General features: G+C 39.1%; 1 protein-coding gene and 1 long non-coding RNA gene across 2 annotated transcripts; one reads left to right on the top strand and one right to left on the bottom strand.

Moving 5' to 3' along the window:
* Positions 1 to 6,125: 6,125 nt before the first annotated feature.
* LOC144710153 (uncharacterized) lies at positions 6,126 to 9,127 on the bottom strand. The gene is made up of 3 exons (XR_013583223.1): positions 8,822 to 9,127; positions 8,673 to 8,746; positions 6,126 to 6,420 (listed from the first exon to the last, which is right to left on the bottom strand). It is a non-coding gene; the product is annotated as an uncharacterized LOC144710153 (long non-coding RNA).
* Positions 9,128 to 9,454: 327 nt separating this feature from the next.
* LOC144710152 (uncharacterized) lies at positions 9,455 to 11,510 on the top strand. The gene is made up of 3 exons (XM_078583835.1): positions 9,455 to 10,245; positions 10,315 to 10,487; positions 11,007 to 11,510. Exons 1-3 carry the CDS (start codon positions 9,508 to 9,510, stop codon positions 11,161 to 11,163), a joined length of 1,068 nt encoding a protein of 355 aa, XP_078439961.1. The 5' UTR covers positions 9,455 to 9,507; the 3' UTR covers positions 11,164 to 11,510.
* Positions 11,511 to 18,168: the final 6,658 nt, after the last annotated feature.

Here is an 18,168-nt window from a genome sequence, read left to right as displayed (position 1 = left end):
AAATCCTATAAAACGTGAATATACTCATTGTTATAGTGAATAACAATAAACTACCTTCAAAAGTTGAATTACAACTGCAACTTGACCTCCTGGAAAGGGGAGGTGAATCAAAAAAACTATTGAAATCTTACTTAATCAATCAAAGGTCCAGTTGATCACCCCCTCTGTATTTTAAATACGCCGTTAGAAATAATCTTGCCAAAATAATAAGAATTAGATCTAACACAATTCCTAATAGAAGAACTTCAATCATTTTGATTTATTTTTTGTTTAAGTAAAGGAAAAAGGAGAGGTACAAGTTATTCCTAAATATTAATCTGAATCATACTTGAATCTCAATTACCTTTTTTAGTAGTTGATATGAAGAAGAACCTTAGAATACTTGAAATCTCATAGAAATATTACTTGTTTTTTATTCTTGACTCAGTTAACTTCAAATAAGACGTATTTTGTTCAAACCAATGAAAAGTGCTGAGGTTATAGTTGAAGCAGCCAACATAAAACCAAAATAACTAGTTATAGTAAGCATGAAACACCCAAAAAGATATATTCTTTTGCTACATATACTCATAAAACATTTACGTAAGCTTCTATTTTTTTTGCAAGATACAATAAAAAATTACCAACAGAATATAATTAATTTTAATTTAAAATTATTGATTCATCAGTCATTATAAACAATACTAACAAAGATAGAATGACATAGGTATAAAAAAGATTGAATTTTGTGAATCTAAGTTAATTTAATATAATCCTATAATTATGAATCGGCGATTCATTGTGCAATCTGTACGTTAATGCTTGAACCCCATTCATTTATCTACTATTTTAACTCATTAGATTTAGCAGGAAGCAATTGACCATAACATAATAAATCAAACATCTCCAATAAGAAGATAAAAAAGGAATCCGATGATAGTATTTAGTAAATAAAATAAAGTTTGACTTTATTTTTGGGGGAACAACTCAATTCAAGCGTTAGGAGTTTCCGCTACATTCTGTTATGAGATTCTACAGTCTTTTTTGACATATTCTAATTCTAATTCTAATTCTGTAAGCATCAGCAAATTAAATTAAATTGAGGCGCAAGTTTTCAAGCGGATTCTATGGCGCTACAATGGGGCCCACACATCAAACTTGTTTTAGAAATAAATGATATTGTAGACCATTTTATACTATCTGTGTCCAAATGGAAGAGGGGTACAAGGTTTGGAAGAAAGAAGCTACACTGATTTGAGCTTTGCTCTTGGACTACATGGCTGGAGAGGAGTAAAAATGTTCTGGGATATTGCTCACAAAGGAAGCTCCAAAGGAAAATACTGGTGTATTTACAATCTAGTTAAAAAAGCAGCTAACCTAGTTCAAGGAGAGAATACTAAAGTTGCATGTGCCAACCAACTACAAGTCATATGGAGAGAAAACAATCATTGTCATCCAGTTAAAATCTAAGTTTGGAGAAGAGAGGCTACACTATGAAAGACAGGCTCTACAACTTTCAGATGGGCTTGAATATGGAATATGGAGCAGTGAGAAACCAGCTTTTGGCCTGAATATGGAATAGAAGAAGTGATCTAACATATGTGTGAACAAGAAGACATAGTAGGAGTAGTGTCCAAAGCATTTAGGGGAGAAAATGCCATAGGCCTAATGACCCAAACTGTGCGACAGCAATTGTCGAAACATGCATTGTTCCCCAGAGATCAAGAATCCCAAAAGTGCTAACCCAGAGATGGGCTATTCTACAATTATTGGACGAAGAGGAACCACAATGTCGCCCAGAGCTGGAAGTTGGATGGAAAGTCATCTTGTCCAGTCCAAAGAAACATGACTACTTCCCAAGATGTGTCAAAATATGGCTTTGCGGCTAAGGCCTTCGATTGGAAGAAAGCATGGCTGAAGAACCTAGGGGATGGGATAGGAAGTCTCAGGGAGGGAATTGAAAGGCTAAAGAATATGAGGTGAGTTTTACACGAGATGATGGTTTGGGTGGCCAATATCCTTGAGGAAGGGCAAAAGATCATGCACCTAGAGCAGTAGCAGGTATCCAATATTTGATGTTTGTAACGATGAGAAACTCATTCCTTCATATTGAATATTTATCTCCCATTTGGATAAGGTTGTTATACCAAAATCTAAGGATGAGGCTATGGAAGACATGAAGTTGGAGGAAGCGATGGACATGGAAATGGAAGTATTGTTAGTGAAAGAATTCCTAGGAAGTGGTTCCAATATCACAAAATAGGAATATTGTTGAGTGTGAGGGCGTGTATACCATCAATTACCTGTTTGATGGATCACTTGAATGCCATGAAGCCTGGCTAGTGGCTAGGTGCTATAGTCAATCATTTGGAATCCACTGTAGTGAGACATTTGTCTCAATATAAAAATGGAGCACTGGCTGTATATTGATAGCAGGATGAATATTTTTCTTCATGGTGATCTAGATGAAGAGATCTTCAAGGAGAAAAAGACCATTTTTCTTCACCGGCTCTCTATCACCTAAGTATTTCCCTTAGACAAAGGAGAAGAAGGTATCATGGTTGAAGAAAGCTTTAATTATGGTCTAAATGACTCACCAGATGAATTGTTTGGCAAATACTCTGCCTATGAAAGATCTGGGATATAAACAAAGTAATTGGGATCATACTCTATTTCTCAAATGTAACACCTCAAGGGGGTGGTTGCATTGTTGTGTACGTTTCTGATATAATCGTCATTGGCGATGACGAGATACACATCCATAATTTGATCATCCAATTGTCAAATCTGTTCATAATCAACTCCTTCAACCTTCTGAGATATTTTATGGGCATCAAATTTAGTTACTTTGAAGAAGGGGTGTTCATCTCTTAGTGAAAATATACACTTGATTTGTTAAAAGAGACAAATGTCATAAACTGTAAACCAACCACTATTCCCATTCACTTGAATATGATACTTGGAAGATGTGAAGATGACAATCCTGCGAACAGAGATCGATATCAAAGGCTGATTGGAAAACTCATATTTCTAAGTAATAAAAGGCCAGATATCTTTTTTGCAGTGGGGAACCTTAAGCCAGTTGATGCAAAACCCAGAAGCACATATGAATGCTGCTCATCGAATGCTTGCTTATTTGAAAGGTTCTATGGGACAAAGTGTGATACTTAGGAAAGAAGGTGGCATTTCTCTTGAAGTGTACACGAATGCATACCATGGAGGGTCTTTTGTGGATCAGAAATTAACATCAGGATATTTCTCCTTCATTGGAGGGAGCTTGGTAACTTGGAGAAGTGAGAAGCAAGATGTGGTTTCTAGGTGTAGCATTGGAGAAAAATTCCAGCAGTTACCAAAGGGAGTCGAGAAGCTTTTTGGATCTAGGGAATACTTACTACATTGAAAGTACTCCATGAAAAAACTTTTATACTAAATTGTGACAGATATTCTGCTATTTAGATTGCCGACAATCGTGTTCAAAATCATCGTACCAAACATATTGAAATAGAACAACATTTTATGGGGGAGAAGATCATCACAGGTATTTTGAAGATGTAGTATGTGCCATCATCCAATCAAGTGATTGATTCCTTATGAAGGGGTTTCCAAGGAGCATGTTTCACATGATTCCTGGCAAGCTAGGACTTTAGAATAATTGCCTCCCATCTTGCATGTGGTATCAAAAGATATCAGAATTTCTTATTTCTTATGTTTCTTCCTATTAAACACTTTTAGCTTCCTATTAAACCCTTTTAACTTCCTAGATTGTAAAAGTGCCCATATGAGACACATCTTATTGGCTCCATTGCATTCAGTCCTTGAGAACCAATATAACTATTGGGGTTCTAGGATTGAGATGAAGTGAAGCTTTTTGGCATTTTCCTTCTGGCGGTTATGATTCAAACAGGTGGATTAAGAGGAGTATTTGAAAATAAGAAAAACCATTCACCTAGAATAATTTTTTGTAGAAAAAATAGTAAAATAATATTGGATGACCATGTAGAATAAAACAAGAGAGACAAACCAAGGTACGAAAATGTTGGGTTCTGTGCCTTGATTCGTCCATGGAAAACATGTTCCATGGATGGGAAGCATGTCTATTGATTCACAATTGATCTTTAAAACAAAATATTGAGTGTCCTTTTTGGGAAAATTATTCCACCCTTGACATGCTTACTTTGAGATTGTTCTGAAGCCGTTCATGCATTCGACCTCTAGAAGTATCTATGCGATCACTAGGCGCTTGGATCTCCACCTCTTCCTCTTCAAATCTTCTTGGAGACTCTCTCCTTGGATGATGTAGATAATGAAGAAAGGAGGGGGCTCTCAAATCAGGCTTGCATGGGTGCTTAAAATGAGACCCCTTTCCCTCTTTATATTTTACCTAAGGTTTTATCAAAATCCTTATTAATTAACAATATAAACATATAAATTAATTAAATAAGGATTGATTTAACCCAATTGATAGGTTAAGTTTCCAGCCCTTGAGTTGTCAAGCTACACGTGATCTAGAAGATACCGAGAAGTCTCGAACTCTCTCATGGGACCTTTACCATTATCTGTTATCGGTTACCGTATATGCCAAGCTCTAGAAGATGCCAAGCTACACCTCGTCATTGGTTACCGGATATGTATAATCCCTCATCTGTGTGAGACTCTCGAACGGCTTAGGGTATGGTTTATCGTCAAGCCCTAATCTGTCATTCGATTAGTACCGATGCATAATGGGGATCATTGGAGAAGTCATCCAATATCCTCACTACCCTAGCCAGGGATTTTTCTGCATCATCTTCCTCAAATGAATCTCCTCTTATATTGAGGGCATATGATCCCATCTTGACCAGTCAATCATCTCTGTAAGCTTCTTGCTACATCCGATCTACAACTTTTTCAAATCCCATGATTAGAGGCTCATAAGTCATAGTCAAAACACAACCGTCCACTCATGAGATGTCCTTGGTGTCTCAGGTCAGAGGATCACTCATACAACCATGACTTGAAACAACCTAATTGATGTTTAGGTATAATACCATTCAGGGATTCATACATATCAATTCAGTGAACTCTTTCTCCAAAGAGCACCCACTATCTGTTCTTAGTATCGCCACACTAATTGCCATAGGAGCAGCTATACTTATCGTATAAGTAGGACCAGCCAGTGTTATTCTATCAGGATAATTTGATGTCTGTCTCGACTATCCATCGAATAGGAATATTGAGAATACATGTTTAAAGACTAGTGATCATCGTATTATGATCTCATGATAATTCACTAAGTTATTGCACGTATTCATGGACTTCATTATAAACATCACACAGAATAATAATGAATGCAAATATTTTACTCAATGAACTTAAATAAACATGGTATTGTGATGGGCTTGACGGCCAAATAATATCCATCAGAAAATTTATCATGACTATGTCTCAAAAACTCAAACATCAAGGTTCCGAAAATATTAAGGCTAAGTTGCATCCATTCAACACAACCCCGAAATGCTTTCTCTTTAAGGTTAATTTACTCATCATTACTTTGAGCTATTATGTTTAATTAGTACATTAAAAAAATTATTGTCAACTAATATAATAATAATTCATGTCCATAATTATTTCACATTTATGAATACTTTAGTCACAATTTGATGATGTTATTACGTTGCAGTCTATACATATGACCTTAACTCTATCCTAATTTGTTTTCAATTTGGAAGGCACGTAAATTTTTTTGTAGGTTACATTTCTCGTATGTGTATACATTATGAATGAGTGTCCCAAGCAAGAGAGCTTAGGAGGTAAATTACAGGGATAAAAATATCAATACAAGATACTTAAAATTATCTAGTTGATTAGAAGGATTCAAGTGGGGTTAGTACCAATAAATTAATTAATCTATAAAATTAAGACTTAGTAAATGATTCTTAATTTTCCAAAATTAATCCGTATATGATGAATACTATGGATACATGACATAATACAAATGACCAAATTAAGCATATTTACCACACAATTAACTATTAGATTGATGGTTACACCCACCAGACCCATTTTTCTAATTCGGCCCCGGCGCCGCGGCTTCTGACCATTCCAACCAACCCCGTTTCTACAGAGCTATCTCTACAGGCTGTCGTCTCGATTCTTGTAGGCCCTGCTAGGGAAAACTGCTTGACTGAGCACCATGTATATTTATATTTATATGTATATTCGGTCATTTGATTCTGCATCATGTATATTTATATTTATGCGGAGTCAACCAGCCATCTCTACCAGACAAGCCACTCAACTAGTGAGCATGCTGACATAGGTAGTTGGCTAAATGCCACACGTCACTTGTTGGGAAGGCTGCATTTCCAGGTCCACTTGCCCTTCGAGTGGACACACCAACTGGGGCCTGCAATCCTTTGTTTTATATGCTCACAGCCCCAACCTTTTTAGTACTTGACAGAACTGCTTACATAAGGAAGGGTTAGCAGACTTTGGGACAAAACTAGAGAGGAAATATAGGGGAAAAAACTTACGAAACTAAAAGGGAGATAGAATCGAGAAAGAGATAGAAAGAGAGAGATCCAAAGAGAGAGAGAGAGAGCGAAAGAGACAGGCTGAGAAAGGAAGATGGAATAGAGAGAGACAGAGGGAGAGAATAAAGAAAGAGAGAGTGAGAGAAAGAGAGGGACAGAGAAAGGCAGATAGAATATAGAAAGAGACCCAGTAAGATAGAGAGAAAGAAGGGAGAAGAGAGACAGATAAATAGATGGATAGATAAAGAAAGAAAGAAGAGATAGAGAGAAAGAAGAAAGATGAGAGACAGATAGATAGATGGATAGATAGAGAAAGAAGAGAGAGAGAAAGAAAGAAAGAGAGACAAAGAAATAACTGATAGAGAGAGAGAGACATAAAGAAAGAAGAGAGATATAGAAAGATAGCAAGAGAGAGAGAGAGAGAAAAGAAAGAGAGTGAGAGAGTGAGAGAAAGAGGGGGACCGAGAAAGGGAGAGAATAGAGAAGAATAAAGAAGAGAGACATAGGAAGAAAGATAGAAATATATAAAGACGAGAGAGAAATAAAGAAAGAAGAGATAGATAGATAGATGGATAGATAGAGAGATAAAGTAAGAGATAGAGGGAGAGATAGAAAGATAGCAAGAGGGACAGAGAGACAGAAGAAAGAAGAGGGAGATAGATAGATATGGAGCGAGACCGTGAAAGAGAGACCGAGAGAAAATAAGAATAAGAAAGAAAAAAGAAGAGAGAGATAGAGATAGATAGATAGATAGATAGTTACATAGAAAGACAGACAAATATATAGAGAAAGAGAGATGCAAAGAAAGAAGAGAGTGAAAGAGAGAGGCGAAGAAAGAAGAAAGATGGATAGACAAACAGGCAGAAATAGAGAGAGAGAGAGAAAGAAGAGAAAGACAGATAGGTAGATATATAGAGAGATAGATAGATGGATAGATAGATAGATAGAGGCAAAGAAAGAAGAGAGATCTAGATAGAAAGAGAGAGAAAGAAAGATAAATAGAGACAAAGAAAGAAGAGAAAGACAGATAGATAGATTGAGAGAGAGAGAAAGAAAAGAGATATATAAATATATAGAGAGACAAATAAGGAAGAGAGAGAGATAGATAGATAGAGAGAGAGGGACAAAGAAAGAAGAGAGAGAGAGAGATATAGAGAGACAAGGAAAGAAGAGAGAGAGAGAGATAGATAGAGAGAGTCAAAGAAAGAAGAGAGAGAGATAGATAGAGCGAGACAAAGAAAGGAGATAGATAGATAGATAGATCGATAGATAGATAGAGACAAAGAAAGAAGAGAAAGACAGATAGATAGATTGAGAGAGAGAGAAAGAAAAGAGATATATAAATAGATAAACAAATAAGGAAGAGAGAGATAGATAGATAGAGAGAGAGGGACAAAGAAAGAAGAGAGAGAGATATAGAGAGACAAGGAAAGAAGAGAAAGAGATAGATAGAGAGAGTCAAAGAAAGAAGAGAGAGAGATTGATAGAGCGAGACAAAGAAAGGAGAGAGATAGATAGATAGATAGAGAGAGAGAGACGAAGAAAGAAGAGATAGAGAGAGATAGATAGAGAGACAGAAAAAAGAGATAGAGAGAGATAGATAGATAGATAGATAGAGAGAGATAGATAGATAGAGAGAGGCAAAGAAAGAAGAAAGATAGATAGAGAGAGGGAGAGAGACAAAGAAAGAAGAGATAGAGAGATATAGATAGAGAGAGAGAGACTAAGAAAGAAGAGAGACAGAGAGAGAGAGAGAGTGGGGGAGAAAGATATAGAGATAGAGAGAGACAAAGAAAGAAGAGATAGAGAGAGATAGACAGATAGAGAGAGGCAAAGAAAGAAGAAAGATAGATAGAGAGAGGGAGAGAGACAAAGAAAGAAGAGATAGAGAGATATAGATAGAGAGAGAGAGACTAAGAAAGAAGAGAGACAGAGAGAGAGAGAGAGTGGGGGAGAAAGATATAGAGATAGAGAGAGACAAACAAATAGATAGATATAGGGAGACAAAGAAAGAAAGAGAGAGAAAGATAAACAAAGAAGCGCGAGATTGACATATAGATGAAGAGAGAGATGTATGTATATAAAATCAAGAGAGAGAGATAGAAAGCGAGTGACATACAGAGGGAGAGAGTCGAAGCTGTACTGCACTACACTACTTTCTTAAAAAAAATTTCTACGTACTGTTATTTCTCCATGTCCGAAGGTGGCAACATCACCTCCAAACCGCCTCATCGTTCCTCCCCACCGCGGTCCCGCTGCGCTCATGCAGGTGACGACAATCAATGCCCAGCCGTCGAACAAAGCCCAAGAAATCGATCGAACATACGCACCTCGCCACGCGTCCCTCTCCTCCGATCACGCGAAACTCGCATCCCCATCTCGCTTTTTCCCCCTTTCTTCGTGTTACATGCCGGAATCAAGCCCTAATTCGCCATCAATGGCGGAGAATCGAGCCCTAATCCGGCGGTCCACGGACGTCTTCTTCCTCCACCGTCGGCCCGATTCTCGCGGACCAGTTCTGACCTTCCTTCCTCCCTATCTCCGCCTTCCTCTCCTCTTCCTCCGCCCGCGCCAGCTACCAATTTCCCCCAAATCGATCGGATCGCCGTCAATCGAAGATTCTAGGGTTCTTCCGTGTTCTTGATTTATTCCCAATTAAATAAAATCCCCCCCTTCCCGCAATTTCAACCGCCGTCCAGCTGTCGTCATCTGATAGGGAGATCCCTTCCACGTGGCGTTTCCAACGGTCCACAATCCCTGTCGGATTATTTTAACATTAAAACAAAAAAACAAACGGCGCACAGACTTTGGCGAAATATACCCGGGAGCAGCGTACCGGAAGATCGCGGATCCCGGCCAATCTCCGCGTGCCAGCTGTCCCATCTCGGGGGTAACCACCCCTCTTATTTCCTCCGCGGGTACAGCGCACCGCCTCCTCTATAGATATCAACCCAGCCAGCTTTAAATCTTCAGATCAGAGGTCAGAGGAAGAAGAAGAAGAAGAAGAAGGTTGGAGATGTTGCTGAGGAGCTCTTCAACGCCGATCTTCGGGTCGCTTCTAGCGGGTTCTTCGTGCTCGGAGAGCCCCGGCCATGGCGGGAGCGGAAGCTCTTTGGAGAGGGCTCACTCCGATCTTCACAGCAAGCTCTCCTTCTCCCATGGCGGTGCCGGCCATCACCATCAACACCACCACCACCACCACCTCCAGGCGTCCTCCTTCCATGGCGTATCCCTCCATTTGTCCCACTCTCCCAGCGCCGATCCCCAATCTGGGGCCCCGGTAGGGTTCCGGAGGGTCCGATCAGAGGGGAATTTGCAGGATCTCCAAGAGGAACACCGCCGGCCGGGGAACCTCCCCCCGCCGGCCCGCCCCCCCCGCCGCGCGCCGGTGCTCGAATCGATCCCTTCGTTCTCGCTGCGGTCGTCGCCGCTCGAGGAGGACGACGTCGAGGAGGAGTTCGACGACGTGGCTAGCTTCGGCAGGGAGAAGGGGGAACTGGCCGTGGGGTCTCCGCTGTTTCTGGCTAAGGGGCTGGGGCTGGAGGAATTTGGGGGCGCGGCGTCGGAGCTGATACTCGGAATTGGGGGAGGCACCGGGGGAATTGGCAGCGGAGGTGGGGGGTTCGGGGGCCGCTCCGTCGTCGTCGACGGCAACGGCAGCCAGGCCGACATGGAAGCTTACTACAAGAAAATGGTCGAGGAAGATCCCGGCAACGCGCTTCTTCTGACCAATTTCGCCCAGTTTTTGCACCAGGTAATTGGGGATTTGATGATTGATTGAATATTCCTCTTCTTTGATCTGATTTCTTGGCTTTTTTATCAGTCCAAGAGAGATCTCAAGAGGGCGGAAGAGTTCTACTCTAGAGCGGTTCTTGCGGAGCCGGGCGATGGGGAGGTGCTGTGCCAGTACGCCAAAGTGATCTGGGAATTACACCATGACCGCAGCCGGGCCACTGGCTATTACGAGCAGGCTGTTCAAGCCGCGCCTCAAAATAGGTACGTCGTTTGTTGAAACCATTAATCTTGGCTTTACTTCATTCCCCTTTACTCAGAAATTGTGGAAGAGATTTCCACAGATATTACTCAAGAACGCTCTCAATTGCTTGGATTGAATTAAATAGATTTGGAATCGACCCACAATCACGTCTTTCATTTTCTTAGCCCATCATTCAAGCATATTTTTTTTATTCCATCTCACAAATCAAAACGGGCTGTTTTGCGTTGATGGGTTGTTTCAAAATCTAAAAAAAAAATGTCCTAATCTGGTGGCTGCTCTTGACCCAGAAAAAAAAAACTAAAATTAGAAGGAGAAACATCTTGCATATCGTTCTAAACTCTCAACTTTTCTCGGATGAAAGAATACGTCAAAGTGACTGCTTTTCTTTTCTGCTCTTACCCCGGAAAACAAAAAAATTATGAATTACTTGAACGGAAGACAAGCACTTGTGGTAAAAAATATATTCGATTAAATTTATGATTTCTTTCTTCTCTAACGTTTTGCCTGTTCTCCGGCAGCCATGTTCTGGCCTCTTACGCGAGCTTCCTGTGGGAAGCAGAGGATGACGAAGAGGAAGAAGAAGAAGAAGAAGAAGAAGAAGTAGCGGAGGAAGCCGAATTGTTTGCTGAAACGCATATTCATTTGATGGCATCCCCTCCCACCTTGTCATGTTGAGAAGCGAGACTTTGGTGGTTTGCCCCATCTACAGATGATGGGGGGGGAGAAGAAGTCCGGGCCCAAGCTAAAGCGGCCCATTTCCCTAACTTATCAACAGCCCGGATTCTCACGGTGATTGTTCTTTGTTTACAATAATCGAGTTATTCCCCCCCTCTCATTCGCTCACTCATATATGTTAATTTTGTACGTGTATACGCCCTTTTTTTTCCCTTTTTTCTTAGGCTGTATGTGTCTATGTTTTCACTTTATGGGTTAAAACCTCAGCTCCTGTACCCTGTATGTATGGGCCTCTGCTTCAGACTGTGCTTCTTAGGAAATAAAATAGTGGGTGTTTCTTTTCTTGATTTTGGATTTTTCACCATTGAAACAAGTGCTTCTGTCTGGGATTGGCGGATGGTGATGAATTTACCAACCGTGTTCTTCTTGCTATTGCAGTTGGCATGGTGCCAGAACTCTAAATTAGATCATTTCCATCCAAGAAATCCCTTGGAAACTTAACATATATTCTCTCTTGTCCCTTGTCTTTTTGCATTCTTGTGGGCTGATTGATTTTTGAGGGACATTAGAGAAATGATCGCTCTAGTTTTCCAACAAACATGGCGAGGAGCTCAAAAGGCTCTGAATAGTTGCTTAAATAGTGATTAGTCTGTCTGAAAAATAGTTTTCTGAATTATATGAGCTTTAATTTATTTATCTTTTCTATTTTGTATAAAGCCTCACAGGATACTTGGGCAAAGTGTGACCGTTAGCCCATAATTCAGCACTGTGACTAATCGACATTTGATCACTGATACGATCTTAAGAAGTTGCGATTAACTCAACAACAATCTAAATATGATTAATGGTAAGTAAAGTCACACGTCTGGACTTAAACCCTAAAATTACTGTCAAGCCAAGATAGATTTCTAAGCAAGAAAGCTAATCATCTCTCTTAAAGAACTTGGTTTGTGTCAGGATGTGATGCAAGGATGGAACAGGAGAGCACATAAATTGTCTTCTCCGGCATCGTTTGCATAGCATCACATCTCACATTCAACCTATTGTGGTTTGTGCCAACCCTAAATTGACCAATCACACATTTGTCCTGTTGATATATGTGTTTGTCCCATCTTGAGATGCATCCATGGTGGACCCCAATTACATACCATAAAATATGTAATATTGTGTGAGGTAACTTTCATTTTAGTTTCACATTTGCATCAAATTTTTAACATTCCAGAAATAAGGTGTCAGCCTTACCATGATACATGACCAACTACCTTGCAAGTTTCATGAAGACTAGAAAGGGAAAATACTCAACGTGTGTGCATTGCAGCTCTCGCGGTGAGTTTGTCTTATTGTCGGATGCCTTTGTCTTGTCCTAACTAACTTCTTGCGAGGGTGAACAAGATGTGCGGTTACATCCACATTGGGGCCCAGACACCAAAATTTTCAAGGTTCTATACAAACTATTGCAATTTAGTTTCACATTTGCATCATATTTACCATCATTTAAATATGCGGTCGCCCTTACAATGACACTGTTCCAACAACTCATCAAGCTTTATGACTTCCTTTGTAGTCTACATAGGGATCAGTGCTCGTTACTCATCATGTCCTCCTCACTCACAATCAAGAGGTCCATGACTATTGACAAAGATGTGATGGTAGACAAGGAATCTAACACGTGATGATGAGAGTGACCTGAAAGCTTTCTGTGATGAGATGCCCTAATCGAGCACAAGGATTTTGAAACATGCGAGGACAGAAGTTGACAATTTCAGTGAAGGTGTTGATGGCTTTTAAGAATTAGAAAATCTCTCTCTCTCTCTCTATCTCTATCTCTCTCTGCCCTCCCTCTCTCTCTATCTTTATCTCTCTCTGCCCTCTCTCTCTCTCTCTCTCTCTCTCTCTCTCTCTCTCTCTCTCTCTCTCTCTTCCCTCCCTCTATCCGTCCATCTCTCAATTTCTCTGTCTCTCTCCCCTTCCCAAACCTCTTTTTCATAGGTTCATAGACTGCTCGGCTGAGGCGGTGTTGAGTTTTTTAGGCTAAATTGACAAAACCAAAATTATTCATGCAGGGGGCATGTAAGGTAATCAGAAGATTGATTAAAGATGGAGAGGTGGAGGGAAGCAGCTATGTAGACTACAAAGGGGAGATATCTGAGAAAGTGTTAAATGATGGAAAGTGGAATTTGTAGAAAGGAGGGAGTTTCTGTGGGTAAGTCAATGGTAGTGAGAATGGTAGAGATAGTGGAAAAAGAAGAGGATGTGGAGACAAGGAGATGCACAACAAGGTGAAGTAGGATGAGCTCTTGAGAAATATGACATCAGAGGAGATGATGTGGAAATAAAAATCACAAGGTGAAAGAAGAGGGTACATCATTAGAGAGCCAGCGGGAGGAAGCTTAGAGGACCAGCCCAAAATGTAGTTAAGAACTTCCATCATAAGTAAAATAGTGTAAGTCATTAGAGGAGGATGGGAATGTTTGTACACCATTTTTTGGGTGTATAAGTAGTTTGGTGCATAACACAACCAGGAAAAGGGAATGAAAAGCTTCAATGAAAAATTTAAGAGCATAGTTACCATCGTTTAAATATGATGCCACCCTTACCATGATACTGTTCCAACAACTCATCAAGCTTTATGACTTCCTTTGTAGTCTACATAGGGATCGGTGCTCGTTACTCATCATGTCTTCCTCACTCACAATCAAGAGGTCCATGACTATTGACAAAGATGTGATGGTTGGCAAGGAATCTAACACGTGATGATGAGAGTGACATGAAAGGTTTCCGTCATGACATGTAGGGTTCTGCATCTGTCATTTGTCATGTCACATGTCACGGTGATGGCACCGTGACAGATGACATGATAGTGACGGTGGCGGAGTTAGGGGCCCGTGATGGTGATGGTGATGGATGATGGATTGGTCGTGACGGTGACGTGACGGTAGGGATTGGCAAACGTCATCCGTCACGTCATGCGTCACCGTGACGGACACATGAAGGATGACGTGACGGTGACGGTGACGAATCAGATAAGATGTGACGGTGACAGTGACGCGTGACGGGTTGCCCGTGACGGTGACAGGGTAGTGCCGACGCGTGACATGACGAAAGGTCTGTCACGGATGACGTCCGTGACGGATTTTAATACAATTATATTTTTTATTAAATAGATGTTAATAATTAATTTGTTTAATAGATGTATGATTTAGTATGTTATAATAATCAAATTATTGACCTAAAATTTGGAATGTAGATAATTTATTAATTAAGTTCTTGACTGAAAATTTGAAGAACATAATAATTAATTTGTTGACAGAAAAGTGAAGACATTTATATATTTTTTATATACAGTTAAATAACTAATTTTTTGCCACTTGCCAGAGGATGTAAGAAATTTGTTGTACTAATTCATTGTTTGACCAATAAATTAATGATTTATTAGCGCAAAGTACAGTAGAATTGAATAATTTTTTTTTACAGATTTAAAAATTTTAGTTACATTAAATAATGAAAAATTGGAGTATAAGAATTTAATAAATTAATATCCTATTGGAAAAATGTAGTATTTAATGTCTTATGGTTTAATATGTTAGGATACCAAAATTGTTGGCGTAATATAAGTAACTTAAGATTTAAGTGATTGGTTGGGAATTCAAATATTTAGCCAAAATATTTTGAAAAAATTAGAATTTTTTTAAGAATGTGAAATTATGAGTGTAATAATTAACCTGTTGACACGGTCTTCAAAAAATTATATTAATTTATTAATTTAATAATTTATTGAACGATTTAGTGACTCAACAGTGATAGAGAAAAGATATAATAAATTAATATAACGATAGAGAAAATGCCAAAATTTAGAAACTGATTATTAAAAAGGTATCTGTTTTAAAGTTTGCTCAACATAACGTAATGATAAAAGGAATTTGAAACTGTAAAAATATCTAATCACCTCATTTTTCTTGTAACCAAGGCCCTCTCTCCTCCAGGCTCCAACCAACTGCTCCTGTAACTTGAAGAGTAACTTTTGGCACCGGCTGCTCCACATGCTATGCAATCAAAGGCATAATTGAAAGAATGAAAGATATTAATTGAATGAAAATTCAAAAAGTCTACGGCATATCCATTTTGAACAGAGATTTTACCTTTGAATAAAACGGAGACCTCAGAGACTCGTCGCCTCATCTTCAGGCTCAGCTACCTTCTCCACTCTTGCCCCTTCCATTCCATTACCCATATAGTTTAATATCACGTGACGGAGAAAAAATATAAGTTTTGTTCGACAATTTATTTTTCGTGGAAAAAAATAATTTTGGATGTTAATGGTTTAATGGGTGGATATAAATAGCCCTCTAACCATTTGTTTTACTTGGGAAAAGAATGCAATTTCATTTGGTCTTTTTATAAGAGGGAGGAAATATTTATTAGTATGGAATATGGAATATTTATTAATTTTTTCCCCCATAAATAGCAGAAAAAAAGAGGGATCTCAGAAAAGATAACGCCCATTTAATTTCCTTGCAGAGCAGTAAGAATATCGAATTGAAATGAAACAAGCTAAATAGAATAATTGGAGAATGAAATTTACATCCATTCGCACACTCCTCTCGCCGCTGAGCAGAACTTCAAATGCCACACACTAGAGTCCACACCTTTACTACTTCATCTCCCAAATACAGTGAACGACATGCTCCATCATTGTTTTCAGCTGCTAAGAATAGATCTCCATGCAAGTTGTCCTCATTGCTATCAAACTAATCAGCGGTCCTGGCCACATCGCCTTCTTTATGCTCTACTGCTTGGGCCGAAGGAATGCCAAAGCTTTTAATTGTCGCTTGGACAACCATGTAAATTTGTGTGCGACTTATAGGGCGTGTCGTTTGGTGCTAAATGTCAGGTTACACTCTTTATATTCTTTGCAACATCCTCTTATTAGCGAAGGCGTTATCAGTAGTCATAGCGTAAACCAGCATCAATACATGTCACGTATAAAATCACAGGTTTAACTTAAAAGAGAAGTTTGTTTCGAATGATGACCTTTGGTCTTAGGAAAAATTCTTCCAAGACCTAGAGAACGATGGACGCTATAGTCTCTCCATCGTGCTTGTTGAGGATCTCTCGAATGGAAAGTACTCGCTCCCGATGCACCCACTTCTCATCCACCCAATGAATGGTGATGCCCAAAAGACCATTACCATTCTCTGCAGTCCATGCGTCTGAATTGAGCAACACTCGGTCAACACTATCCCACAATTTCTTCAACTCTTCCTTCATGCGGCCATGCGTCAGGATCGTCCACTACTTCATCATTGATAACGTCAAATTAGATCAGTAAAATCATGCTTTTATACTTAATTTTTACCAAATGATATATTTATGATTTATTTTCTTAAGTTCTATTTTATATATTTTATTGATTTCTGAGACTAACCCACTTGACTCTTTATAGTCAAGTGGATTTCTCACATCTTTTTTGAGTTTTATTCGATAAACAGGACTTAGGTAAATATAATGGTGAATTTGAGATAAAAATGGGAGAAAATTAGAAATCAAATGGATAATGAGAGGAGGCCCAATACACAAGAAGCCCATTCTAGAAGTCCATTCAAACTTCCTTAAAGATCGGGTCAACTAAATGCAAGAATTGTGGAACTAACCCATAATTTGATTTTGAATGGTCTGTTTTCAAATCTTAGGAGGGCACATGGCTCCGGCTTTAAATCAAGAAATCCTACCCCTCCAATCCCTTGGAATTAAATCCAATGACTGAAAGAGTTAGGCCACTTCTATTTATTCTCTTCTCCCCTCTCTTTGAATCTTATCTTGGATTTCTGCTCCCAACTTGTTGGAGGCCTAGTGCATCAGATTTCTTTGATCAATTCTTGTTCTACAAGAGTGTGGGGGATAGAATTCAAGGGTGATCAACGCTCTTGAAGAAAGAGCATCGCTTTGCCCTTGGGGGACATGACAACAAGGTTCGTGTGATCTCTTGAAGATTTGATTTGAATTTTCTCACCATTTTACTGGGTAAACATTTTAGAGGATAGCCTAGACTTGTAGCTTTCCAACACTAAAAAATTCCTCCTGTAGCAAAAATTACAGCAATTTTTACCCGCTACTCATTTCTGCCGCAATTTCACTGTGGGAAATGCGGCCTAAGGTTCTATTTGTCTTTAAAGTTTTTATTACCGAAGATTTTTTAAAAAAAATTATAATAAATTATAAGAAGTCATAATAAAATACATTAATACATATTTTATTTCTTTAAAATAGTTTTGACTAGTTTTCTATCATTTAGTTGATTTTCTCTTTACAAAATAATTAAAAATCCAAAAATATATAAAATCACCAAATAAAGTTATTTCAAAGTGTATTTGAATTATAGTTTGCTCTCTCATTACTTGCTCCTTGAGGATTTGACCCTTACCCTATTTTAAGTAAGGACAATTTTTTAAAAATTGTTGCATAAATCAGAGCCTTAAACGACTTATTCAACCAACTGTGTTGCATAACGCCACAACTCTTTGAATGCAACATTCTGAATGAAGCTCCAAGAGGAATCCGTTAAGCATATGAAACGCGCAATGACATCCTTCATCTGATCAGAGGTATGCCCCTTTAGAGGTCCTCGTCGGATTGCCCCTCAATGTGATTGGTCATCCATGGCCTAGGTTATTAGTGGATGCTGCTTTCCACAATGCCCTTTAGCTTCATATGATATGCATGATGAAAAGATTTTAAATGTCTCCAAAATACATTAGTGCTCTTGTCAGCTCGCCGCTTAATCGCTATCTTCTTACTGTGAGGGTTCTCCTCACGGTGCAGTTAGCATGCATAGTCCATCACCAATAGGTTCAAAGTAATCTATGAAGACTGATCGGTTTGATTGTGGGTGACTTTGTGCAGCATGAGATGTTCCGATGTAGGTACCCGGATGACCTTGGAATCCTGCCCCACAGGAGATTTGGGCAGGGCATTACTTCTAGGTGTGTTCATTCTTCTGAGAACCAT

This window comes from Wolffia australiana, chromosome 12 (assembly GCF_029677425.1).
Source record: "Wolffia australiana isolate 7733 chromosome 12, ASM2967742v1".
NCBI lineage: Eukaryota > Viridiplantae > Streptophyta > Magnoliopsida > Alismatales > Araceae > Wolffia > Wolffia australiana.
The sequence above is the reverse complement of the archived record's forward strand: the minus strand, read 5'-3'. Positions and strand labels throughout refer to the sequence as shown.

What these genes read in the sequence shown, in the direction of transcription:
- LOC144710152 (XM_078583835.1), top strand. Translation starts at nt 9,508, where the DNA reads ATGTTGCTGAGGAGCTCTTCAACGCCGATCTTCGGGTCGCTTCTAGCG. An exon ending in TCGCCCAGTTTTTGCACCAG is followed by an intron (nt 10,246 to 10,314) that starts GTAATTGGGGAT and finishes CTTTTTTATCAG; the next exon opens with TCCAAGAGAGATCTCAAGAG. An exon ending in CAAGCCGCGCCTCAAAATAG is followed by an intron (nt 10,488 to 11,006) that starts GTACGTCGTTTG and finishes GTTCTCCGGCAG; the next exon opens with CCATGTTCTGGCCTCTTACG.